This window comes from Suncus etruscus, chromosome 4 (assembly GCF_024139225.1).
Source record: "Suncus etruscus isolate mSunEtr1 chromosome 4, mSunEtr1.pri.cur, whole genome shotgun sequence".
Classification (NCBI taxonomy): Eukaryota; Metazoa; Chordata; class Mammalia; order Eulipotyphla; family Soricidae; genus Suncus; species Suncus etruscus.
In genome coordinates this window covers 121,380,610-121,407,750 of record NC_064851.1, presented here as the reverse complement: position 1 = coordinate 121,407,750, position 27,141 = coordinate 121,380,610, and the positions used below count along the sequence as shown (strand labels likewise).

At 35.3% G+C, this 27,141-nt stretch overlaps 1 protein-coding gene and 2 non-coding genes across 3 annotated transcripts in view; 2 read left to right on the top strand and 1 right to left on the bottom strand.

Moving 5' to 3' along the window:
* TLL1 (tolloid like 1) overlaps positions 1 to 27,141 on the top strand; it is a 244,932-nt gene that overhangs the window by 146,069 nt on the left and 71,722 nt on the right. The window contains exons 8-9 of the mRNA XM_049772340.1: positions 941 to 1,065; positions 10,021 to 10,136. Coding sequence (XP_049628297.1) covers positions 941 to 1,065; positions 10,021 to 10,136 — 241 coding nt within the window. The remainder of the gene's footprint in view (positions 1 to 940; positions 1,066 to 10,020; positions 10,137 to 27,141) is intronic.
* LOC126008423 (U6 spliceosomal RNA) lies at positions 10,367 to 10,473 on the bottom strand. The gene has a single exon (XR_007495755.1). It is a non-coding gene; the product is annotated as a U6 spliceosomal RNA (small nuclear RNA).
* On the top strand, positions 20,950 to 21,113 carry LOC126007559 (U1 spliceosomal RNA). Its single transcript, XR_007495108.1, has one exon. It is a non-coding gene; the product is annotated as a U1 spliceosomal RNA (small nuclear RNA).

Here is a 27,141-nt window from a genome sequence, read left to right as displayed (position 1 = left end):
ACTAGTAGTTACGCTAAAACTCTCTATACAAAATTAGTTCTCTGAAACAGATTTGCAACTTGCTAGTTGTGCTTAAAATCATTTAGAATCTCATAATTTATAAATCATAAAGAATTTAATGATGAATGTCTTTTTTTGGAAAGTCCAATAAATTTGAGTTTTGACTTACTTTGTTCTAAAGCTGAAGTCATCAAATAGATCCCAGGTAAGGAATTTGGATGTGTTAAAACAATGAAATTAACCCTTTCCCTCATTTTATACTCACTTTATACTTACATACTTATTCTCAATTCACTATTTTTACTTATGTGCATTTTAAAATTCATTAGCATACAGTTCCCAAAACATAATCAGGACTAATTAGGACCATTCAGAATTTCACACCAGGGAGAAAGAGAAGGCACAGGAATAAGCAGCTGATCCTGATTTGATCACTGTTACCAAATATGGTCCCCCAAGCATGGCTTTGAGGGATCAATGAACACAGTGTCAGGAGTAAGACCTGAGCACAATTGACTATGCCCTATCGTCACCTCTCCCCCTCTAATTTTCAGATTCACATCTGTTCTGTCAAATGCTTGGAAAAATAAAGAAGATTATACACATAAAGTATTGGATAAACTTGAGATAATGGTTCTATAAAAGTCATTTTATTACTAAGAAATTAACTGTTTATATTATTTACTTTAAAAGCATATAGTCTATATTTGTTCAAATATAATAATAATTCAAATTATTTACAGTTTCTGGTATTGAATTTAAATTTTGATCAAAGTAGACACAATGTTTTCTTATTGTGATGGATCTGACATATTGTTTAAAGTTCACCATTGAACTATTTCATTTTTGATTGACTTCAGTTTGAATAATGACCTTTGTATTTTTGAAAATGTATCTTAATTTGGTGACTTATATATGGTTTTCTTCTGATCTTTTTCAGGGGGATGTTTCTGGATACTATTCTACCTTCTCGTGATGATAATGGCATTCGTCCAGCAATTGGACAGCGGACTCGTTTAAGCAAAGGAGATATTGCACAGGCAAGAAAGCTGTATAGATGTCCAGGTATTGCACCATCCAAACACAGAGGCACAGTTATGCCTGATTGTGCTCAAATGCATAAGTTACAGCTTGACTCTATTGTTTACTCATCTCTCATCATGCTGGAAAAAGATGTGTTGACTTCAAATCATACAATGAAATAAGAGAGAACTCTGGAACCTCCACTGAAATAATTAAAAACAAACTCTTAGAAACCACATTTTAAGCACATGGATAGTATGTTTTATTTCTTATAACTAGTAAGAGAACAAAAGGCTTAGCTGTTTTATCACTGGTATTAACAAGTACCATGGCTTCATGGTCAATTACTGTTTCCTTGCCAACCAACAAAACAGTACCCTTTGTTTCAGCTTCCTAATTGAAACCAGAATTATACTTTATTTTTGGCAGGGTGGTGGATGGCAGTTAGACCACGCCCATTGGTACTCAGGGCTTACTACTTACTGTCTCTATACTCAAGTCTCACACCTGGGATGCTCAGGGGACCATATGTTGTAGAAGAGAGGGACAAATAAGCATCTTATCCCTGTACTATCTTTCTAGCCTCAAGAAATTTTCCTTAAAAGACTGGCGAGCACTACTTAATCCATTCACAATAATGTAATATTTGTGGTCAAAGTCCTTTTTTGAGCAGATAAGCATATAAGCACAAGACTTAATTAGTGAGTGTCAGATAATCACAGAAATTAGTCTTAAAAATCTCATTGTTCAACTTAAGTTTATGGTTTGGCTTTCATTGATTCAATGTAATAGGTTTTGTTGTAATTTCTATGGGAATAAATGATTGTCATTGCTTTATGAATTGTGAAAAACTTAATTTTAAAACTTTATTATAAAATTAGCCTTGCCATTCAATTCCAGTAGGCTTGCAATGACTTTTGAGACATATTCATTTAAAGATATATTTAGGGGCCAGAGAGATAGCATGGAGGTAGGGCATTTGCCTTGCATGCAGAAGGACAGTGGTTCAAATCCAGGCATTCTATATGGTTCCCCAAGCCTGCCAGGAGTGATTTCTGAGCGTAGAGCCAGGAGTAACCCCTGAGCGCTGCTGGGTGTGACCCAAAAACCAAAAATAAAATAAAGATATATTTAATGCTTTTAATCTTAGTAATTTAGCACAGAGTAAACTTAAAATGTTTTTGTATCTAATTTTTTAACATAAAAATATGAAGGGCTACCATGCATATCATTTTGTCTTCATTCACACTCATAATTTGTCCAGAATGATTAGTTCCAACTATCCTTGTCATGTGGTTTCTTCTCAACACTAACTGCCCTGCTCCACTCTTTGTTGCAAGCTTCCTACCATAGCTTTGTCCTCTTGGCCATATCTCTATTGTCTTTGAATATATTATCATACTATTTTTCTTATATACCACAAGTGAGGAGATTATTCTATGTATATTCCTCCCCCTCTGACTCATTTCACTCAGCATAATACTTTTTATATCCACCCACATATAAACAAATTTTATGCCTCATGTAAATTAATAGCTGCAAAGTATTCCATTGTGTAGATGTACCACCATTTTTTTTATCCACTCATCTGTTATTGGCCTTTTGGAAAAGTAGGAGAAAGGTTGAGAGAGCGAGTGAGAGAGATAGAGAAGTAAAATTTCTGCGCAAAGGCAGATAGAGGAGGTGAGGAAAATTAGGGACACTGGTGGTAGGAGATGTTCGTGGGTGAAAAATGGTTTACATTGTAAGACTGAAAATTATGAACAAATTTGTAATAGCAGTGTTTAACTAAAAGGAAAAAAATAAAAAAAAGCATTCACCATAAAAAAGATAATTTTGTTAACATAACTAATCTATGCCAATTTGTGTCAATTACATTTAGTTTTGCATAAATCATTTAAAATATTTCATATGTTTGTATAAATATACATGTATGTATAGTATTTACTTTTTAAAATCAACATTTTAGAGACATATTACTAAAAATATATGACATCAATATGACTATATACATAAATGATCCTTCCTTATATCTAATAGTATTTTACTTCAAGGTGTAAAACCTGGGAAATAATTTGTGATTGACTTTTACCCTCATATTAAAAAGTACACTAGAGTTAAATTTATATACTGAATTAGAGAAAAGTCAGTTCGAATAAAAAGTAATCAAATTTATGACTGTAGTTTTATTTCTAACCTATATACAGCTCTTGGGTATTTAAGTTGTTAATAAAGAATAATTAGTAAATGCAACTTTAATTCGATTTTAACTATGTAATTAAATGGAATATATAAACAAAATTTTGTTAAAATATATTATTAGGGGCCAGAAAATTAGGGCAGTGGTAAGGCATTTGCTTTGCATGCCACTGACCCAGGACGGACCTCAGTTCGATCCCCGGTGTTCCATATGGTTCCCCAAGCCAGGAGCAATTATGAGTGCATAGCCACAAGTAACCCCTGAGCATCACTGGGTGTGACCCCAAAACAATTAAACAAACAAACATATATAAGTAGTTAATATGTACATTGTTTTATATAGTATATTCCCATTCATAAAATTACCTTTATGATCAGAGATATTTGATACTGATAGCACATAGGTCTGAAATCACTGAGAATGAAGAGGTTTTGCATTCTGCTGCCTAGAACCAATTCTGTATTCATCTGAGGTTGTAGGCCTTTCTATCCCTAAAATATCTTTAAAAGAATGTAGTTCCTTCTTCTCACCCCTTTTAAGAGGAGGTGGAAGTGAGTCACTGTTATAACTCTTCTTCTTCTCTTTATCTGAATAATTAGCTGTTTCCCAGTAATAGTTTCTATACATGAATGGTGACTTATCTCTTATCTTTCATTTATTGGTGATATGATGAGGTCTTTGTGTGTCACTCATTTTATAAATGCATTTGCCCTTATTTGGATCTTATCTCTGGATTACTTTCCTTTTAATTACTTAACAACTTAATAGGATTATTTCCCAATATTTGCTAAATCTTTATTTGCATTTACTATTTAGCTTTCCAGGGATTATGTGACTGTTTTGCTTATAATTAGTACTTATACTAAACATCAAGTCTAAATCTGTCTCAGTGAATTTTCCTTAATTAAATACAAGTAACATAATCAAAGTACAAAAATAGAAAATAAATTGCTATCTAAACACAAAGGGATTTCTGAGAATTCGCTTTTCTCTTGTTCTGTATAAGCATATATGTATTCACATATAAATACAAATAAACTTTTTGTCACATGTTTAAACTCTTGCTGAATTTTATAATACATAAATGCATATGTGTATGTATTCACATACATACAGATAAACATACAAATAAATACAGATGCATGTATGTGTATGTAGATGTAGGGATGAAAGACCAGTTTCAGCATTCATGGAGTTTGACTAAGTTTGGGTAAGTTTTGGGGATGCACATTTGGCAGTTCTCAGGGCTTACCCATGGTTCTGTGTTCTGGAATCACTAATGCCAGGCTCAGAGGTAGAGAGCATATGGTATACCAGGGATTGAATCTGGGTTGGTCACTTGAAGGAAAAGTGCCTTGCATGCAGTACTATCACTTCTACTTCTAGTAGCATCTTATAAACTGTTGATTAAACTGTTTTATTTAATTTATCTTGACATTAATATAAAATCTTTTTCTGTTAACTGAAGTGACATGATCTAAGTTCAAATAGCCTCTTTATCTGAACTTGTGTCTATACAATTCTTTTTTATATATAATATTTATTTTAATTATAGTGGCTTGCATATTGTTCACAATAATATTCCAGGTACATATTTACATTGAATCAGGGGAATTCCCACCCCCGAATTGTCCTCCCACAATCGCTCCCATCCTGCCTTCCATATCCTCCACTCTCCCCCCCCCCCAGGGGCTGCTAGAATGCATGGTCCCTTCTGTGTCTAGTTTATTACTTAGTGGTTTTATAACTGTTTGGTCTTGGTGCCTCCATTACTGCCCCTTCTAATTGGGAGGCGGAACTAGAAAGTTCAAGTTATGTGGTTTTATTTGAGGAAGAGAAAGGTAATATAATGGGGTAAAAATTGACTACACCGACTATGAGCAGAGTCATTCTAGAGGCTCTCATCTTTGGTTTGAGGGACGATGGGGAAAAGAAGAAGGTGAAACACCACAACAGTTCAAAATGAGGAATCAGATAAGATATCCAGTGAGTACTGCAGCACTAAAAATATGCACCACATAGTTGCCATGGTCTTGAGATAGGAAATATGACAAGGCACAAAGAAGAAGAGAAAAGAAGAAAGAAAAAGTAAATATATAATTAAAAAAATGGACAACTACTTCACTATCTACCCCCAAACAAAGAAATCAACGAAAACTAGAATATAAAAATAATAAAAAATTAAAAATTAAAAGAAAAAAGAAAAAAAGAATTATTTAGTGTTTTTTGTCCCCCCCCCCGCATAGGCACAGTAAATATTGGGGTCATCCGAAACGGGAATCCCCTTGGCCTAAGAGATACAGGGTTTTTCTACCCTTGGAATATATTGTCATGGGATTATCTATAGACTCCTTTCACATTCATTTACTCTACCCTTGGTGTTTTTGTGCCGTATGGAAGACTTCTGCTCCGATCTGGATGATAGAGACAGACCTCTCTGTGCACAGGTCAAGGAGTGGAACTTATGATGAAGACTTTTGTTGTGATTTTAGAAGTTCTGTTTCCTCGATGTCATTTTAATCTGTCTTCTGTGGTTAGTGGTCTTGGCCCTTGCACTGAAACTCAGATGGATCTTGGGGTATCGTCTTTCGTTATGTTTCCAGAAGACCCGTTCAGTTGCAATTGCCTCAGTCAGGACTCTGGAATTGGAGGTCATGGTTGTTATGCAGGACGTAGACCAAACCCTAGACTAGGGCTTTCTTGTTGGTCCCAGAATACATACTTCCCGGTCATGTTTCTATCAGCCGGTCATCTGTAGATCACGTTCTTGGCTTTTGCACAGTCCATAGTGTGGTAAGTCTTCCGATTTTGTTTTATCATTAGTTGGTAAGGTAGGATAACCTGTTCTTATGTCCATTTGTTCCCAATTTCCTCATTGTCAGGATATCATATTAGAACTGGCACATGTTGTAGATCGAGTAGTATTCAGGATGTCCCAGGTGGGCTTTGGTTCCTATAGCTGTTGTGAAGAACTGCATCGATTCTATTCCTGGGGTTCAGGATTCAAGTCTGGACGGTCGGTATATAATCTTCTGGCGTCTAAGATGGATCCACATGACATTTTCAAGGTGGGAGATTCCCCTGTATTGTAAATAAGTATGAGTTGTTATCCCTAGTAGATAAGAGCTTGTTTATATACGTGGGATTTCCCCTTTTTTAGTGTGCCTTTGCAGGGAGAAATGGTGCTTCATTATATTGCCGTTGCATTTGGGGATGAAAAGAACAGAGAAACAAGTCGCATACCCAAAAAACATAAAAATAGAAATAAGGGCCCAGAGAGATAGCACAGCGGTGTTTGCCTTGTAAGCAGCCGGTCCAGGACCAAAGGTGGTTGGTTCGAATCCTGGTGTCCCGTATGGTCCCCCACGCCTGGCAGGAGTCTTTTCTGAGCAGACAGCCAGGAGCAACCCCTGAGCAATGCCGGGTGTGGCCCAAAAGACAAAACAAAACAAAAAAAGAAATAAAAATATATATTTGCTCACGTATGTATAGTGGAAAATGATTTTAAGTAAAATGAAATAAAAAATAGAGGTAGTGTTATACAGGTCTTATACTTATGACGAAGTATAGGTTTCCTCATTTCCTTTTGAGATTTTCTTGTGAGGTGTGGGTTCCCAGGCACCTTTTCATTGCACACCCTGCCCTTCCTGAGATTGGTAAAAGATTTGAGGGGGTGTCTTGTGTAAAGTTCTTGCATTGGGAGTCCTTTTAGGGCTAAGTCCGGTATCCAGCAACAGTCCACGTTAGGATAAGTTGGTAGGGAGAGCCACACAGCATGAGTCAGTAGGGGTGTTGGTTGTCTTTTCCTGCCAGGGACGAGGTGTGGGTTTGAGTGAATGTCCCTTCGTTCGGGTGCTGGGTACTGGTTCGTTGGGGTTGGAGGTCAGTCTTGATGCCTAATAGATTAAGAACTGAGGGTGAATAGTTTTAATAAATTGGAAAATCTGGATGGGATTGAAAGGTGAAGGGGTAGTCGGATTCCTGGAAGAGGTATAGGGGAGAGTATTTGGAAGGGGCAGAAAGGAAGAAAGGGGAAAATAAAATTAAATAGGAAATAAAAAAAAAGAAAAAGAAAGGAAGAGGGAGTAGTGAGTAGAGAGGTGAAAAGAGCAGGGGCACGTCATTTTGCTTGAATATGTTTGATGAGTAGGCCCCGTAGTAGAAGTCTGCAGGTCACCGTTGCTACTTCGGTGGTCTGGCTGGTCATATGCTTCAAGTTCTAAAAGAAAATATGCCCTAGAGATAAAGGGTGTGTTACAATTCTTAATTAGAATGTAATGACAAAAGCTGGGGCGAGAACAGCAGATCAAGCACTTTTTTACCTTGCATATGGCCTAACCTGATCCCATACATGGCACTCTCTGTGCATCCCTGAACACCAGTTAGGACTGATCCCTGAGCACAAACCCAGTAGCAGTTCCTGAATACCACCAGGTCTAGCTCAATTCTTTCCCAAATTCTCCGATATATAATGACAGTGTACATATATGTCATTTTGTTTTTTCCCTTATTTTCTGGGGATGTATTTATTTTAATCTGCCTCCAAACTTTCCCTACTTCTATGAATGCCACTACCCACAAACCACTCAGTACCCCAAGCCAGCATTATTGAGGACATTCACACTTCATTCCCTTCATCTTCACTTGCTGCAGTTGCCAGCCCTGTGCCTTCTTAGCAGTGCTCATTTTTGCTCTGAATGCCCTTTCCAGGGATCGTCGTCTTTTAGTTACATTGCTAAAGTGCCTCCACATTAAAGTCCTGCCTCCAGTTTTACATTCTTTAGTAGTCTGGCCACATGGTTGTCCAACTGACATTTTAATATGCAGATCTTACCCTTTTTCTTCTTACTAAAGACTTGTTCCTTTTCCATATGTCTCTTTTAGGTTCCCCGCAACCACCCACCAACCCCATAGTCTAGTTTCTCCTCCCTCCCTTGTATACATTTGGCTTGTGCTTTCAACTTCCGCTCCTAAACATCCTGGTCTCCCAAGACATGGTGCTCAGTGCCTTATTAGATTTTGGTCTTTGTGGCTTATCCTTGTAATGGTTCATTTTTCATTTCTGCACTTGAGAATTGACTTTTTTCTGAGTAAGCATTTTACTCTTGGTTTTCTGATTTGGATGGAAACACCATATTCAATAAATATCTGCTATATGAATGAATGAACTTTAAAATGTGCTAGCTATTGGTTGTAGATATATAAAAATAAAAGGCTTTACACAAGTAACAGGACATCTGTAGCAACATATGACACTGTCATTGGAATGGATTTAAGAGGGAATCTTAACCCTGGTGTATACTGGATGAGGAAATGTATTAGCACTTCATTCTAAGGGACAGTTCCAGTTTGGCAAAGTGGCTGCTATTGAAATCTATTTTTAAATGTTTCCATATTCTCACCATTGTCATTCAGAGGATTTAGGTTACTTTTACTTATTCTTTTGGAGGAAGTCTGTGGAATACAGTAAAGGTCCAAATAACTAAAATGATCATAGATAGAAGCACATTGTTAACAAACTCTTAGCAAATTTTATTTTTTCTAAGGGTTCTTGTAATGTTGTATTCATCGAATGCCCTAGATGATTCATAGAAAGTATTGCTGCTTTTTGACCTTACCTTTTTCATTTAATTCTAATGTTGCTTCCACTTGCCTATTCATCAGAACAAACAATAAGTACATTTGCTTTAAGTTTAGTCATGCAAATACAATAGATGTTTCCCAATAAATATTTATGTCTTTTCAGACTGTTTTTACAGCTCTGCTTTATGATTTCAAACTCTCCGTCTTTCTTTGATTAACTATAGGCACACAAAACCATTTAAAATTTACAGAGATTTTGTTGAGGTGAGCATTCACCTGCTTATAACAATGGCTCTGCTCTATAGTAATATCTCAATTTTTATTTCAGTCTCTCTCAGGGGAAGAAAGTATTTTTTCCAATTGTTGAACTGAGTTTATCAAGATGACTGGCTGCAGTGGAGGAACAAGCCTTGAATTAAGATTGCATAAAATATGTGATTCCTTTACATCATACAAAAGCAGGAGGAAAATTCATTGGTTAGAAATTCAATGGTTAGAACCACAACCTTTGTGGAACTGATGGATTAATTCTACCCAATTTGTGACTTTCTTGAAATGGTCTTGATAATATTAATTGCACAGTTCTTAATGCTGGGTAGCTGATAATTTGCAATTTCTGATGCCTTTGAAGACCTTACAAGAAATTAAGCAGGTTTCACTAGAGGAAAATACATGTACTTTTCCAGAATTTTTCTGCTTCTGATTAACAGAAAGAAGCATATCTCTCTTTTAATTTGGGAGGTTTATTCTGTGAAAAACTTTTCTGATATATTGCACTTTCATTTTTCTTGTATTAATAATTTCTTGGTTATTGTTTAAAATTTGTTTCTTAACTTAGAGTATTCACCGTTGTGATTATATTTAATATGCATAGACCATATTAATGGAATGTATTTTATGACCCCAGTGCAATATAAAAAGGTATCCAGCCTGAATGTGAAAAGGGTAAACTACTTCATTGTGAAGTAGCTACTGTCTATATACCATTGCTCTGTTAGTTTTATGTTTAGCCCTAGTGATACCCAAAGTACTCAGAAATTATGGGGAAAAAAAACATAGAAGAAAATTTATTTAGAAAGGCTTTTAAAACACAACATACATTTGTCTAACACCAAAGACTCAAGACTTTATGATATCCATATCTGAGAACATTTGCAAATACGGATTTCATCTTTCAAAAGTAAAAACTGTCCTTTTTTTTTTTTCTTTTTCAGCATGTGGAGAAACACTACAAGAATCCAATGGCAATCTTTCCTCCCCAGGATTCCCAAATGGATATCCTTCCTATACACACTGCATATGGAGAGTTTCTGTGACTCCAGGGGAGAAGGTACTTATACCATTACACTGTCTATTTCCAGTCCAGAGAGAGTTAATTTGTATGGGGAAGGACCAAGTTAAACCCTGTTTTTACCCAGTTTCCTGAGCAATGTTGGAAGAAAGCCCTTCCTAAGCACTGTCAGATATGCCCCTGCAAAAATGAGCTCTATTTTAGTTGTGCGGAAACAAAGATTCACCTTTATTAAAATATAATTGCTTTATTTATTTTTATTTTATTTTTTAAATATGGAATTCTTCACAAATTTGCGTGTCATCGTTGTGCAGGGGCCATGCTAATCTTCTCTGTATCGTTCCAATTTTAGCATATGTGCTGCCAAAGCAAACACTATAATTTGCTTTATTTTTTAATGCTTGTTTGGTTCTTCACATAAAAAAGGGACCAGAGAGATAGCACAGCAGTAGGTCATTTGCCTTGCAAACAGCTGACACAGAACCAATGGTGGTTCAAATCCCAGCATCCCATATGTTCCCCTGTGCCTGCTAGGAGTGATTTCTGAGGAGAGTCAGGAATGACCCCTGAGTGCTGCCAGGTGTGGATCAAAAACCAGAAAAAAAAAAGATGTTAAAATTCAATGGAAATGGTTCAAACTTTAGGAATTTTTAAAAACTGTCAATTATTTTAAATGATTGTTTTTTAAAGATTATTTAAGGGAATGTAAGCAAATTATATGATCAGGCATGATCAAAGTAAGTTAAAAGTAATAGAAAATTAACTAGACAAATGGCCACTAATTTTGAAATTAAACATTTTAGCTAAGAATAAAGTAAAAACACAAAAATAATTTTAACTTTATTTTAATGTAATAAAAATGCAGAATAACTTAAATATACAATACCACGCCTATAAATTATCACTGAAGACATACATGAATTCACTGATTTAATAGAGTAGGAATTAAAAATTGCCCCAAGCCAATAAAGTATAAACATCATTACATAAAGGCTATATAGCAAAAGCAAAACAAATTAATAAGTGTATAAATATAAATATAGAAAATGATAAGATTATTAATATGAAATATTTAATAATTATTGTAGGGACTGAGTGATAGCACAACATGTAAGACATATGCCTTGCATGCAACCAATTTGGGGTCAATCACTGGCATCTCATATAGTTCCCTGAGCCTGAGAGGAGTAATTCTGAGTGCAGAGCTAAGAGAATAAATGAATAACCTTAGCTGCTTTAGAAACCAAAGTGAAAATAAAATATTTTCATTTCATTTCATTATGCTCACTATTTAAAAATGTAGGTAAAATAGGAAGATTATAACAAAAATATCACTGTTTATATTAAAGAAAGAATAGAAAGTTGTAACTAGTGAATATAATGGATGACTAGTAACTGAATACTTTTAGCTCTATTTTCAGCAATGAAAATCCAGACTCCAGTGATTTAGTTAATTTGTTCTAATTTTAATATTCATATAAGAAATAATTATGCTTTTTATAAACTCACCCAGTAAATTAAAATATGACCATATATTCATATGGTCAATAAAGTGTTTATACTATTTTTGCTAGTTTTGTATTTTGGGGGTCACACTCCAAGGGTGCTTAGGACTTATTCCTGGCTATTCACTCAGGAATCACTCCTTGTGGTGCTCAGGGGAACATATGTAATGTTTTAGAATGAACCCAGGTTACCTGTATGCAAGACAAATGTCTTAATTACTGTATTGAACTACTTACCTATAGTACTTAAGTACAGTCTTGTTGATGCTATACTTGATAGTGAGTACATCAGTTAGATCATGCTTTTTATGAGGCTGAACTGGGTTTGAGCTCTGCAAGAAGTGATCCCTGAGTGTAGAACCAGAGTACAGTGGGACCATATATATAAATTTGATTTATACATATCTATGTGTCTACATGTATGCATACATATACTTGTATATATATGTATGCATGTGTGTATGTGTGTGTCTAAAATTATGACTGAGTTAGGAACTGAAAGATATCTTTGCAAACTTAGAGGTAAAGTCAACAATTATTGCAAATAACTTTATTATTTGGTAGCGGTCAAATATTTTTTTCAATTCTGATTTCTCTCTGCTAATCTTAAAATCCTTCCCAGATAAAGTTACATATACTTAAATTTATATTTTTCAGTAGTACTTAAGGAATTTTTGGCATTTTCCTTTTACTAATTCACTAATTCGATTGACTATTTACTAATTGGATTGACTCAAGTAAATGCACATTTTGATGGAAATGAACTGTTCGTAAAGCAAATTTGATATTCTTTTTTATAATAACAATTTTTATTTTGAACAAACTGGATTACATATATTTCAGAGTAATATTTTAGGTACATATTGACTTTGAATCAGGGGAATTCCCACCACAAAAATTGTCCTTCCTCCACTCCCGTTCCCAGCAAGCATCCCATATCCCCCTCCTATATCCCCCAGACTGCTAGTATAAGTGGTCCCCTCTGTGTCTTCAAACCTTTTCTCAATCTCAAGAAGACCAGGGTGTGTGATGAAAATGTGCCCTGGATTCTACACCCCACAAGAAAATTTGATATTCTTGTGAGTTGAATGGTTTTAAGTAAAGCTTGGCTCTGGCGCTGTCCAAGGTGTTAGACGTTCACAATGAAAATGGGTTGAAACATGTCCAGTTCTAACACATAATGAGCTACAGCTGCCTTGAAATGCAGAAATGCCTACTATTGTTATAGCTATTTTAAATTTAATAATTACACATAATTTTATATTCTTTGAAAATATGTAATTAAAATCATTAATGAAGAACAAAATATAAATTATTCACAGCAAGTCTAAAACTAACATGACTTTTAAATAAACTTTAGAATAAGGCAACTTTTGGGAAGATCTGAATGAAAGCATTTTTTATGAGTAAGATAGTGGGGCCAGAGTGATAGCAGAGCAGTAAGGCATTTACCTTGCATGCAGCTGATCTAGGACGGGTGGTTCAAATACCAGCATCCCTATGGTGTGGTCCCCCAAGCCAGGTGCAATTTCTGAGTGCATAGCTAAGAATAACCCCTGAGCATCACCAGATGTGGCTCAAAAACCAAAAAAAATAGTATAAAGTTCTAATGTTCCCTTATCCAGCTATAATACTCATTATATAGCTATTAACTATTTCTGGTCTATTTTAGGTTACAATTCTATTAAGTCTTGTACTTCTGTCTAATATTTTTATACCATGTATCTTTGTCTTGTTTTAGGAATCAATCATTCTTTATGAGCTATGTCTTTGGGGTGTGCCCTGTAGACAGAAAATTGTTTTGTTAATTCCACATGGAATCTTATGCTTCTAATTAGACATTATTTTAGTCACCTTAATTGTAATTGTAGACTATGTGCTTTGAGTTTAATAGTCAATGATCAATTTCCAGATTCCAGTAATAATACTGTAAACTTTTTCCTATTTTTTCTAGGAATTTTATAGTTTGGGGTACTATGTTTAGGTCTTACTCAATTGTGTAAATTTTCAGTTTAATGGCTTATGGATTCAGGTCTATCTTTATTCTTTCGCATATTATATTGTCTTTGCCAACATTGGTTGAAAATTTACCAATAACTTATATTTAGGATTCCTTCTCATATCTCATCAAAACTCATCCTATTCAGTTTGTATCTTGCTTTTGGGGGGTATTAGGAATTACTTTGTGATTAAGTATTACTTAGGTGGGGGGTTTTGGTCTAAAATTGTAGGCTTTTTTTTTTTTTTGAAATTCAGCTTCCATGATCCAGCAACTCTACTTTTTAGAATGAATATACCTAACATCTTCAAGCAAGATGGACAAAGATGTTTATTGCAATACTATCCCAACAATCAAAGTCTGAAAACAACCCAAGTGTTCAAAAATAGGTTATTGAATAAAGAAAATATGGTAAATATCCACAGTGGAATATGACATGGCCCTATGCAAAGATAGTCATGCAGTTTGCGGCTACATAGAGGGACCTTGGATGTATCTTACTACATGATATTAATCAGAGGGAGAAAATTATCACTTATAAACATATGGTGGAATAAAGAATACCCAAAGACAATGGAAACAAGGAGTGTCAGAACTGTATTCAAAAGGAAACAAAGCTCCTTGAAGGGGTTGGAGGATAGGATGGCTCTAGGAATAGGGAAGGAAAGGTCTAGGTGCGGGAAAGCTCTCAACCAGAAAAAGATAATGTTGAAAGGTAGTAAAATGTTAAGTATGAAACTGTCAGTAACAGTACTCTGAAACACAGTGAAAAAATTTCTATCTTTAAAAAGCACTTCTTATAGAAGCAGGCTGGTGACAGGTAAATGGGGGTATGGGTCATTTGCTCAGGGAAGTGGACATGGTGATAAGATTGGTATAGAAGCATTGTATGTCTGAAAACCAATCATGGCTAGGTTTGTAATTTCACAGAGACTATACAAAAAAGTAAACTTAAAAAAATTAAAATAAAGTTGTGGAATTTTTAACTTAAAGTTATAATAACACAGTTTGGGGGATTTAATTGGCAACATATTGAACGGTGGTTAAAAATTAAAACTTGTGAATTGGATTTTAATTGAGGTGTTAATGTAGAGCAGTAGAAATTAAATTGAATAAAGATGACTTAATGGGAACCAGACATTTAATAAGTTGACATGAATATAAAGTAAGCTTGTACAAATTATTATGGAGTATAATGCCTGCAGATAATTTCTTAGAGTAGTTCTTTATCAAGTTGTAAAAAAGCAATAGCTCCCCATATAATAAAATGTATTCCAGAGCACTGTTAAACAGTGTATAACTTCTTCAATTATTTTACAGAACTGGTAAAATTATAATGGCCAGAAACTACACTTTAAAAATATAAAGTACTTTACATATGATTATAAACTCAGGATATTGTGAAAAGAAATAATAAAATCGAATGAAATCAACTTTATATTAACAACATTGTAGGTTTATTGATTTGGTAATAGTAGTTTAATGATATAAAGTGTTATTTGTGCATAGCTTCTTTAATTATTTTACAGAGCTGGTAAAATTATAATGACCAGACACCACACTTTAAAAATATAAAGTACTTTGTTTATGATTATAAACTTAGGATGTGAACATAATTAATTAAATCAAATCAACTTTATATTAACAACATTGCAGGTATATTGATTTGGTAATAATAGTTTAATATTATAAAGTGTTATTTGGCCAAAATATGTTTCAAAGTAGAAATTAAACTGTCTAAACGTAACATAAATAATGGCAACATTAGTATCATTATGAAATGTAATGATAATCTGTTGAGCTAGACCTAGATTTTTTTTAAATCTAAACAGAATAAACATACTTATTGTGTGCTTATGATATAATGGGTAGGGAGCTAAATTTCCTTAATTTATTCATACCTCATTGAATTTAATATTATTCTTGGTTTTATATGACATGTGAAGGAACTGAATATAAGAAAGAACTGTTTAGGGGCTGGCGAGGTGGCGCTAGAGGTAAGGTGTTTGCTTTGCAAGCGCTAGCCAAGGAAGGACCGTGGTTTGATCTCTGGCGTCCCATATGGTCCCCCCAAGCCAGGGGCAATTTCTGAGTGCTTATCCAGGAGTAACCCCTGAGCATCAAATGGGTGGGGCCCAAAAAACAACAACAACAAAAAAGAAAAACAAAGAAAGAACTGTTTAGCAGAGATAATATTTAATTTTTTAGACATAGAAGATATTTTTTTAAAAATACAAAATAATAAAGTGACATTTAAAGAGAACAAATAAAAACAAATACTTGATATTCATCAGATTTGTAAAAATTGGAGACTTTGAGAATAAGACAGGTGACATGTAGAAGCTTCTGTAGACATATGTCCAATTCCAGAATACAGTCAATGTTTTGGCTATTCCCAAATGCATGCAAAAAATTTAATGTGATAGAAAATAAAATTCTAATAGATTTATTTTTATGCCAAACCAAGCATTTCTATCTAATTCAGAAAACCAAAGGATGGATTCAGTGTCAGTACAGTGAGTAGGATGTTGGCCATGCACATAACCGGCCCGTGTTCAATCTCTGACACTTCATATAGCTCACATATTTTATAGGTGTAATCCCTGAGTACTAAATCTGGGGTAAGCCCTAAACACAACAGGGTGTGGTAACAAGGTGGGGGAAAACATAAAGGATAGGAATAATCAAAGCAAACTTGAAAAAAATAAAAGGAAGTGGATCACATTGTAAAATGGTAGAGAAAATGTAAAGTTCCATTAATTAAAATTCAATAATATCAGAATGGAATAATATCATAAATTCAATAATATCATAATGAAGCAATGGAACAGATTTTTAATTCAATATAGTACTGAGAGCATTTATGGTGTACTTTTTTAAATAGATTAGAAAAATATCATTTAATAATAAAATCCTATTTTGCTATTTGATAAAAATGCAAATATTACTTTACTGTTAATATCTTTTTGTATACACTTAAGTGATTTATTTAAAGATGCCAGTATGTAATTTAAAAATAAGACAATTTTATTAGAATTATTTATATTAAAGAAAATTATCAAAACACAAATTCACAGCAGAAAATAAAAATAAAGCATTTGAGAGCACAATTGGATAAAAGCATTGTTATGTATTAAAGAGAAATAATACAAAGATTATTACATTAGAAAATGACAAATCCAGGTAAAATATCAGTGAAAATAAATAATATATTATTCTAAAAATGTATTTAATTTGTTACAAGGATGTTGATAATAATTTCAGGAATCCAATGTCCCAACTCCAATTTCCCTATCAATGTTGGGTTCCTCCACAAATAATCCTAGATTCCATCCCTTTCCCTCACCTACTTTCTTGGCAAATTTTATTTTAAAAATATGTCTATGTCCTTTGGGAGACTTGCTTATAATGTAGGATTGTCTCTTGTGGCTTTGATGTTACCTCACCCCCACATCACTGAAGCTTGACCTTGTCAAGAACCTTGACCTTGTACCTTATCACTAAATCACCTTATTCCTCCTCTCTGCACCCCACCTCCCTTCCTTGGCATTCTTATATCTAATATATATATCTAGGACCAAGGATTTGCCATCATTTGGAATCGTCTGTTGCCTTTATTGAGAGTTCTCACATATTAAGTGAGAACATCCAATATTTTTTCTTCTCCTTCTAATTTAATTTGCTTAACATGACAACCTCAGCGCCATCAAAATTCATGACTTCAGTTTTATGGCTGCATTATAGTTTATTGTGTATATTTACTTTATATAGATATTTTGTTTATTTTTTATTAAAGAAAAATCATTTGAACTATTAGAATGTCTATTGTGTTTTCCCTATCAAATTGTGACAGATGGAATAGACTAGAGTTTCAAATGATTGTGAGTTAGCAAAGGACATTGTGACCATGGGGGTGTCTTTGATCTCCCTGCTTTGACATTCATAGTGAATCATTTTAAAGCCACACATGCCTGAAGAAAACCTGATTTCACTGGAATTAAAATGACCAGTGAGGATCAACTGAAATAGAGGGGAACTCTATACTATTGTTCAGCACCAGCAAGCCATAAAGGAAGTGGGCACTCTTTTAAATAAAACACGACCCCTTTAAATAAGACCCTAATCATGTTTGGTTGCTAAGTCTTAAGAAAAGCACTCTCCCGGGTTAACAGTTGACAGAGACAGCTGAGAGAGTCAGTTGGCAGTTAGAAGAGAGGGTTGGAGGAGCAGGAAAGAGTTGGTTGGCAGTAAAAAGAGAAGTTGGAAGGTCAAGAGAAGAGGGTTTTGGCATTTGGAAGATACAGTTGCATAGTCCCAAACTCAGCTCTCTCTCTCCCTCTTTATCTCTCTCCTGGCCTAGGGATTTGTCAAAAGCCCCTGGGCTTCTCTAATAAATAAAACTGGCATTTGTCATAGTTTTGCCTGCACCGTGGGTTCCAGCAGTGTGTTTGGACCCATCTTTGGCAGCTTGAATCTGACAGGCAGCCATAGGCCAAAGTACATCTTGGACAACACAGTAAACTCTGAAGAGTTTGGGTAGCTCTGATAATGAGGAAAGAACAAAAGAGAATCAGGACCAGATTGGTTGCAGTGGTTGCCTTGCAAGCAGATGACTCAGGACTGACCCCCGCATCCCATATGGTCCCCTGATCCTTCCAGGAGTAACCCCTGAATGCTGCCAGATGTGGCCCAAATCCAAAAAAAAAAAAAAAAAAAGTAATGGAGTAATGCAAAGTCTCGAAAGGCTTGAGAAATTGGTACCTGATTGGCTGTGAGGATGAAGTGGAAATAAGGGAGTTTAAGAAAGGCTCCGGCTAGGTAGTGAGTAATGACTAATCAAGATTTCAATTTATAATGTTATTATAAATTGTAGGAAAAAAGATACTTTTAGAGCAGAATTCCGTGCTTCTATCCCCCACCCCAAAATATAATTCATTTCTGATGGAATTGGAAACTGACCTGAATCATACAATGGTCTACAGTTAAGCAAGACCTTGAACTGGGCCTCAGTTTATTCTTAGATCTTACTATCTAGAATGTTCAGATTTAAATATATTGATTTTTTTTTTAGAAACTTAAACTCATGTTTGTTTTCTTTAACAACAATCTCCCAGCATGGTTGGATCAAGTAAATTAGGTTAATACTTTTGTTTACTTCATGTTTTCAGTATTTCTTTACTTCATGTTTCCAGTATTTGTTATGTATGGTTGCTTAAATATTGACTGTGAAAATAGCGAAATATGAGAATCTGAAAAATGCTATCAGATCACCCACAGTTTTCTAAGCATTATCCTGGAAAATCTCTTCAAATTTAATTTTGCTGAGATGACCTGAAGGTATAACTTCCAATTTACATGAAGAAAAAATTTTGGTCATTGGAATGTTTAAGAAAAATAGCAAATGGAGAAGCTAGAATATAAATTCAGGTGCTCACATTTCCATATATGAGCAACTTCTGGCTGGTTGGGAAAAATATCGGTTTTCTACATAAGCATGGTACAATTCAGAACAAAACCTTAATGATCAATTATCCTAGAAATTGGCAGATTTTTTCCAGAAAAATACATTTACTAGATATTTCTGGCTTTGCAAACTATGCAGTTTGTTTCAAACACTCATTTTGGCCATTGTATTATAAAAGCAGTTCTGTGCAGTGATATTTCTAGAAGGTAATGTAAACTGGCAGCTGACTGAATTTGGGTCCTGGGGAAATTTGTCTCTCTCTCTCTCTCTCTCTCTCTCTCTCTCTCTCTCTCCCCCCCCTCTCTCTACTCTCTTTCCTCAGCATTCAGGGAAAAAATTACATCTATAGTGAGTTTCTTAGACTTGTCCATGGAATTTCTGGCTGGATCCCAGGTATCTATTTAGTGCTTTTGATTTTATTGCCTCTTTCCAAAGAGCCACTTAATAATATGTCTTCTTGATAATATTGGAATCTCCTTCATCCACAGGATTATGAGGAATAATATGTATGATTCAAATTGGTCTTTCCATCATGTGCATAGAATTAAATTAACTAGACTATAATGTCTTAATTGTACTGATGGTCTCATTCATTGTATCAGTTATTTTCTGAGGACTTGAGACATCCAGTTTTTTTTACTCTTAATCTGTGTTACTTTAATATCATTCTGTATTTTCCTGTACTCAGTGCAGCTCTGCTCATAAAAAAAATTCATAATAAGCAAACTCCACAGTGGTAATATCAATATTAACTATGCAGAATTCCAAGTGAAACTCTTAACAGATTCCAGAAAAGTTTTAGAATTGTTCTTTTTAGTTCCTCCAACCCCATATTCTAAGGAAGCTATCATTCTTTTTAAAACTGATAATAGTAAACTGATACCATCAGGAACAAATCTTTTCTGGAACTGAATAAGGTAGGCTTTATTAAGTCATAACACTTTCTGAAAAAGCGATATAACATGGTTACCTAAGATAAAATAATATGAAGCCACCAAATGGTTTCCAAGTGTTTTTAATTTGTAAAGGAATATGGATTTTACTAGCAACCTAGGAAAAGACTAGCATTTTACTTCTACAAGAGAACCCTAAGATTTGATTTTAGAAAGCCTAACTTTATTATATTTTCTGCTTCTAAAGGAATTTGTGTTTTGTATTAAAGTAGGCCAGTTTTGTTCCTCCATGGTGCAGCGCTTAGCATTTGAAAGAAAAGATTATAAACAAGATAGGAAGATTTCCTTTTTAGTTATTTCTCAATTTGACTGTGTATGCATACATATATACATATATATTTACATATATATGAATGTTTTCTAAGACTTTAGATAATGTTTTAGCAATTTAAACACTTTTTTTTGCTTTGAGTACAATTTGATGATATACATACTTTCTACTTAGCTGACTTATTTTTTTTTCATTTTTAAAGAAGCAGTTAAAATTATTTGTACATCATCCTATAACTCTCCTTTAAATTGAAGAGGAAAGCCATAAAATGGACTTGGGATACACTTGTATATATTCTAGTTTGGTTCTCTCTGCTCTAGTAGACAAGTTTTAATGCATATAGGGTTTAATGCCTCGTTTTTGTGATAGGGAGACTTATTTATAAATGTAAAATTAAACTGCTATCTATGGGGCTGGAGGTATAGCACTGCAGGTAGGGCATTTTCTTACACACAGCTGACCCTCTTTGAGCCTGGCATGCCTTATGGTTTCCCAAGCTTACAGGAATGATTTCTGAGCTCAAAATCAGGAGTAACGCCTGAGTGCCACCTAGTATGCTCCCCACCAAAAGAAACTAAATAAAACAAAACCCAAAAACTTGATCTGGCAAAGATAATATCCAATTGTAAAAGACAAAGTATATATGAAGTTAGAAAATTCATACTTACCTTGCAGGGGAGATACCATAATCACAAAGGTGGTTTCCCCAGGGCAAGGCTCACCCATTGCACTCCGCATGTGCTGACCCCTGTGATTTCCCCAAATGTGGGAAACTCGACTGCATAATTTATGGTAGTGGGGGACTGCGTTCGCGCTCTACCCTGAAGAAAAAAAAAGAAAGAAAATTCAGAAATTTGCACCAACTATGGCAGGGGTGGCAAACAAGTTCGACACAAAGAGCCAAAATTTTAAACTGTGAGAGTCAGAGAGCCACACCACGCAGTGACCTGCCAAAACAGACAAACACTCACACAAAAGCATATAATTTTAACAATAATATATTAAACACATATTGCATTTTGCCATTTTGAGTGAGTATCAAAATCCTGCAGTGATGGTGAGGGTGTGCTGCATCCTCCACACTAAGAACGAACGGCAAGGTGTGACCCAACCTGTGACACAATGGTCCCCCTGCTCGTTGGCCCATGCAGTTGCTTCAGAGGGATGGGAGATGGGATGATGCAGCCTGGGGCGGGACTCTGCGCTCGGAGATTTCTCCTCAGAGGTCCCTCCTCAGAAGCAGCAGAACAAAGTCCAAACATGGCAAAGAGCCACAGTATACAAAATAACGATAAGAGGCAAAGAGCCACATTCATTTTGGCTGGGAGCCAAATGCAGCTCGAGAGCCGCGTGTTTGCTACCCCTGTTATATTATAACAAGTCACCCAAAGGACATACACATATTTTTAAAATAAATTTGCCAAGAAAGTAGCTGGGGGAAAAAGAGGGAACCTCGAAATATTTGTGAAGGATTCCAACATTGGTAGGGAAATTGGAGTTGGGACATGTTGAATTAAATAATTAACGATGGTGGTGGATAGAGATGGATGGATGGAGGGATTTTTATTTAATGCAACAGGGACATATCCTGAAAATATTATAAACATCTTTGTACATCAAATTAAGTACAATTTTAGAATTATATATTAATTATTTATTTGCACTTATATTTCACCTGGATTTATCATTTTCTAATGTAATAATCTTTGTATTATTTGTATTATTCTCTGAACTATGGTCTAAGGATAATCTAATGTATTGCAATTCATTGACTAAGAAGAAAATGTGTTAGGAATTAACAAAGAATGCTTTAGAAAACAAGGATTGTGGTAATCAAATGTCCAGGGTGAGTTTTTTTTATGGTTGGTTTTGGGATTGGAGATATAGTACTGGGGTTAACACTAGCTTTGCAGACCATGGTTTGGTTTGTGACTCTCCATATGGATCCCTAGACATAGCCTGTATTGATCTCAGAGTATAAATTTTTCCCTTCCCACCCCTGAGAGTATGATTTTTTTCTTTATTTAAACATCTTGATTACAAATATGATTGTGATTAGGTTTCAGTCATGTAAAGAACACCCCCTTCACCAGTGCAACATTCCCATCACCGATGTCCCAAAACTCCCTCCATCCCACCCTATCCCCATCTGTACTAAAGACAGGCTTTCCAGTACCCTCATTCATTCACATGACTATGGTAGTTCTCAGTGTAATTATTTCTATAACTGCACTCACCACTCTTTGTGGTGAGCTTCATGAAGTGAGCTGGAAGTTCCAGCCCTCCTCTCATTGTCTCTGAGAATTGTTGCAAAAATGACTTTTATTTTTCTTAAAACCCATAGATGAGTGAGACTATTCTGCGTCTCGTTCTCATCCTCTGACTTGTATCACTCGGCATGATAGATTCCATGTACATCCATGTATAAGAAATTTCATGACTTCATCTCTCCTGTCAGCTGCATAATATTCCATTGTGTATATGTACCACAGTTTCTTTACCCATTCATCTATTGAAGGGCATCTTGGTTATTTCCAGAGCCTGGCTATTGTGAATAGTGCTGCAATAAATATAGGTGTGAGGACTGGGTTTTGTATTGTATTCTTGTGTTCTTAAGTTATATCCCTAAAAGTGGAATAGCTGGGTCAAATGGGAGCTCAATTTCCAGTTTATGGAGGACTCTCAATATCGCCTTCCACAGAGGTTGGACTAGATGGCATTCCCACCAGCAGTGGATAAAATTTTCTTTCTCTCCACATCCCCACCAGCACTGATTGTTCTCATTTTTGTGATGTGTGCAAATCTCTGTGGTGTGAGATGGTATCTCATTGTTGTTTTGATTTGCATCTCGCTGACGATCAGTGATAAGGAGCATTTTTCATATGCCTTTTGGCCATTTGTATTTCTTTTTTATCAAAGTGTCTGCTCATTTCTTCTCCCCATTTTTTAATGGGATTAGATTTTTTTTCTTTAAAGTTCTGTCAGTGCCCTGTATGTTTTGTATATTACCCCTTATCTGATGGGTATTGTGTGAATAGTTTCTCCCACGCGGTGTATGGCTCTTGTATCCTGGGCACTATTTCTTTTGAGGGACAGAAGCTTTTCAGTTTAATGAATTCCCATCTGTTTATCTCTGCTTCCAGTTGATTGGAAAGTGTAGTTTCCTCCTTGAAGATGCCTTTAGTCTCAAAGTCATGGAGTGTTTTACCTACGTGTTGTTCTATATACCTTAATGTATCAGGTCTGATATCAAGGTCTTTAATCCATTTGGATTTTACCTTCGTACATGATGTTAACTGTGGGACTATGTTCGTTTTTTTGCAAGTGGATAACCAGTTCTGCCAGCACCATTTGTGGAAGAGGTTTTCTCTGCTCCACTTAGAATTTCTTGCTCCTTTGTCAAAAATTAGGTGATTGTATGTCAGGGGAACATTCTCTGAGAACTCAAGCCTATTCCACTGATCTGAGGGTCTGTCTTTATTCCAATATCATGCTGTTTTGATAAGTATTGCTTTGTAGTACAGTTTAAAGTTGGGGAAAGTAATGCCTCCCATACTCCTTTTCCCTAGGAAAGCTTCAGCTATTTGAGGGTCTTTATTGTTCCAGATGAACTTCATCAGTGTTTGATCCACTTCTTTGAAGAGTGTCACAGGTATCCTTAGAGGGATCGCATTAAATCTGTACAATGCTTTGGGGAGTATTGCCATTTTAATGATGTTAATCCTGTGAATCCATGAGCAGCAGGGTATGTGTTTCCATTTCCGTGTGTTCTCTCTTATTTTTGGAGCAGGGCTTTATAGTTTTCTTTGTATAGGTCCTTCACGTCTTTGGTCAAGTTGACTTCAAGATATTTGAGTTTGTGTGGTACTAATGTGAATGGGATTGCCTTCTTGACGTCCATCTCTTCCCTATTATTATTGGTGTATTAAAAGACCATTTATTTCTGTGTCTTAATTTTTGTAGCCTGCCACCTTGCTATATGAGTCTGTTGTTTCTAGAAGCTTTTTGGTAGAGTCTTTAGGGTTTTCTAAGTAGAGTATCATGTCATCTACAAACAGTGAGATTGTCTTCTTCCTTTCCTATCTGGATTTCCTTGATATCTTTTTCTTGCCTGATTGCTATAGCAAGCACTTCCAGTACTATGTTGAAGAGGAGTGGTGAGAGAGGACAGCCTGGTCTTGTGCCAGAATTTGGAGGAAAGTCTTTCAGTTTTTCTCCATTGAGGATAATATTTGTCATTGGCTTGTGGTAGATGGCTTTAACTAGATTGAGAAAGGTTCCTTCCATTCCCATCTTGCTGAGAGTTTTGATCAAGAATGGGTGTTGGACCTTATCAAATGCTTTCTCTGCATCTATTGATATGATCATGTGATTTTTATTTTTCTTGTTGTTGATGTTGTGTATGATGTTGATAGATTTATGGATGTTAAACCATCCTTACATTCCTTGGTTGTAGTGTATGATCTTCTTGATGATGAATTGGATCTTATTTGCCAGGATTTTGTTGAAGTTCTTTGCATCTGAATTCATCAGTGATATTGGTCTGTAATTTTCTTTTTTAGCAGCATCTCTGTCTGGTTTTGGTATGAAGGTGATGTTGGCTTCATAAAAGCTATTTGGGAGTGTTCCCATTTTTTCAATTTCATGGAGGAGCCTGGCTAGGATTGGTAGTAGCTCCTGTTGAAAGGTTTGAAAGAATTCATTAGTAAATCCATCTGACCCTGGGCTTTTCTTTTGGGGCAGATGTTTGATTACAGTTTTAATTTCCTCAATAGTGATGGCAGTGTTATATATGCTATGTCCTCCTTACTTAACTGTGGAAAGTTATAAGTGTCCAAGAATTTATTCATTTCTTCTAGGTTTTCATGTTTATTAGCATAAAGTTTCTCAAAGTAGTCTCTGATTACCATTCGGTTCTCTGCAATATCTGTTGTGATATCCCCCTTTTCATTTCTAATACGGGTTATCAGATTTCTCTCTCTCTTTCTTTGTAAGTTTTGCCAATGGTCTATCAATCTTGTTTATTTTTTCAAAGAACCAACTTCTGCTTTCGTTGATCTTTCAGATTGTTTTTTTGGTTTTTCACTTCATTGATTTCTGCTTTCAGTTTTGTTATTTCCTCCTGTTTCCCTATTTTTGGTTCTTTTTGTTGGTCATTTTCTAATTTTATGAACTGTGTCATTAAGTTATTCAGGTATGCCCCTTCTTCCTTCCTGATGTGTGCTTGTAGAGCTATAAATTTTCCTCTCAGGACCGCTTTTGCTATATCCCATAGGTTCTGGCAGTTTGTGTCTTCATTATCATTTGTTTTCAAGAAAGCTTTAATTTCCTCTTTGATTTTTATCTCGGACCCACTGGTTGTTCAGTAGCAGGCTGTTTAATTTCCAATTGTTAAAGTTTTTCTTCTGTGTGCCTTTGTAGTTCACATTTAATTTCAGAGCTTTGTGGTCAGCAAAGTTAGCCTGCAAGATTTCTATGCTCTTGATTTTATAAAGGTATATTTTATGTGTCAGCATTTAGTCTATCCTGGAGAATGACACATGTACATTGGAGAAGAATGTGTATCCAGGTTTTTTTGGGTGGAGTGTGCTTCTAGTTCTCTTTATTCCATTACTCTTTTCAGGGCTAGTATGTTTTTGTTGGGTTTCAGTCTGGTTGACCTATCAAGTGTTGACAGGGCCGTGTTGAGTTTTCCCACAATTATTGTTTTATTATTGATGTCCTCTTTCAGATTTGTCAGTAATTGTATTAGATAATTTGCTAGTCTCTCATTGGGAGCATATATGTATAATAGTCTGATTTCTTCCTGTTGCACATATCCCTTGATTAGTACATAGTGTCCATCTTTGTCCCTTACAACTTTTCTGAGTATAAAGTTGGTGTCGTCAGATATTAATATGGCCACCCCAGCTTTTTTAAGGGTGTAGTTTGCTTGGGTGATTTTACTCCAGACTTTTATTTTGAGTGTATGCTTGTTCTGATTATTAAGGTATGTTTTTCTGTAGACAGCAGAAGATTGGATTTATCTTTTTGACCCATTTTGCCACTCTGTGTCTTTTAATTGGTGAATTTAGTCCATTAACATTGAGGGAGATGATTGTCATAGGATTTAATGTCATCTTTGTAGATAAGTTTGCTGTGTTTGTTGGTGTCTCTTGTCTTAGAGTAGACCTGTCAGATTTTCCTTTAAGTCTGGTTTTTCATTTGTGAATTTTCTGAGCTGTTGTTTATCCATGAAGCTATGTATTCTTCCTTCAAACCTGAACGTGAGTCAGGCTGGGTGCAGTATTCTTAGTGAGGCATCCATTTCATTTAGTCTTGTCACAATATCCCACCACTGTCTTCTGGCCTTGAGAGTTTCTTGTGACATGTTTGCTGTAGGTCTTAGGGATACTCCTTTGAATGTAATTACCCTTTTTGATCTTGCTGCTTTCAGTGTTTTATCTTTATCTGTGGGATTTGTCATCGTTACAATGATGTGTCTTGGGGTGCTTTTTTTGGGGGTCTCTTTTAACTGGTACTCTTCAGGCATGCAGGATTTGATTGCATGTAGTCTTTATCTCTGGGAGTATCTCTTTGATGATGTCTTTGACAGTTGATTCTTTCTGGATATCTCCTACCTGGGCCTCTGGGACTCCAATGATTCTTATGTTGTTTCTATTGAGTTTATCAAAGACTTCTATTTTTAACTGTTCACATTCCTGAGTACTTTTTTCATTGCATGATCATTTGTCTTAAGGTTCTTTTCCAATTTCTTCTGCTGTGTTGAGTTTTTCTGCATCTCATCTTCTAGCAGGCCAATTCTGTCTTCAGCTGCTTTTACCCTGCTGAAGAGGCCATCCACTGAATTTT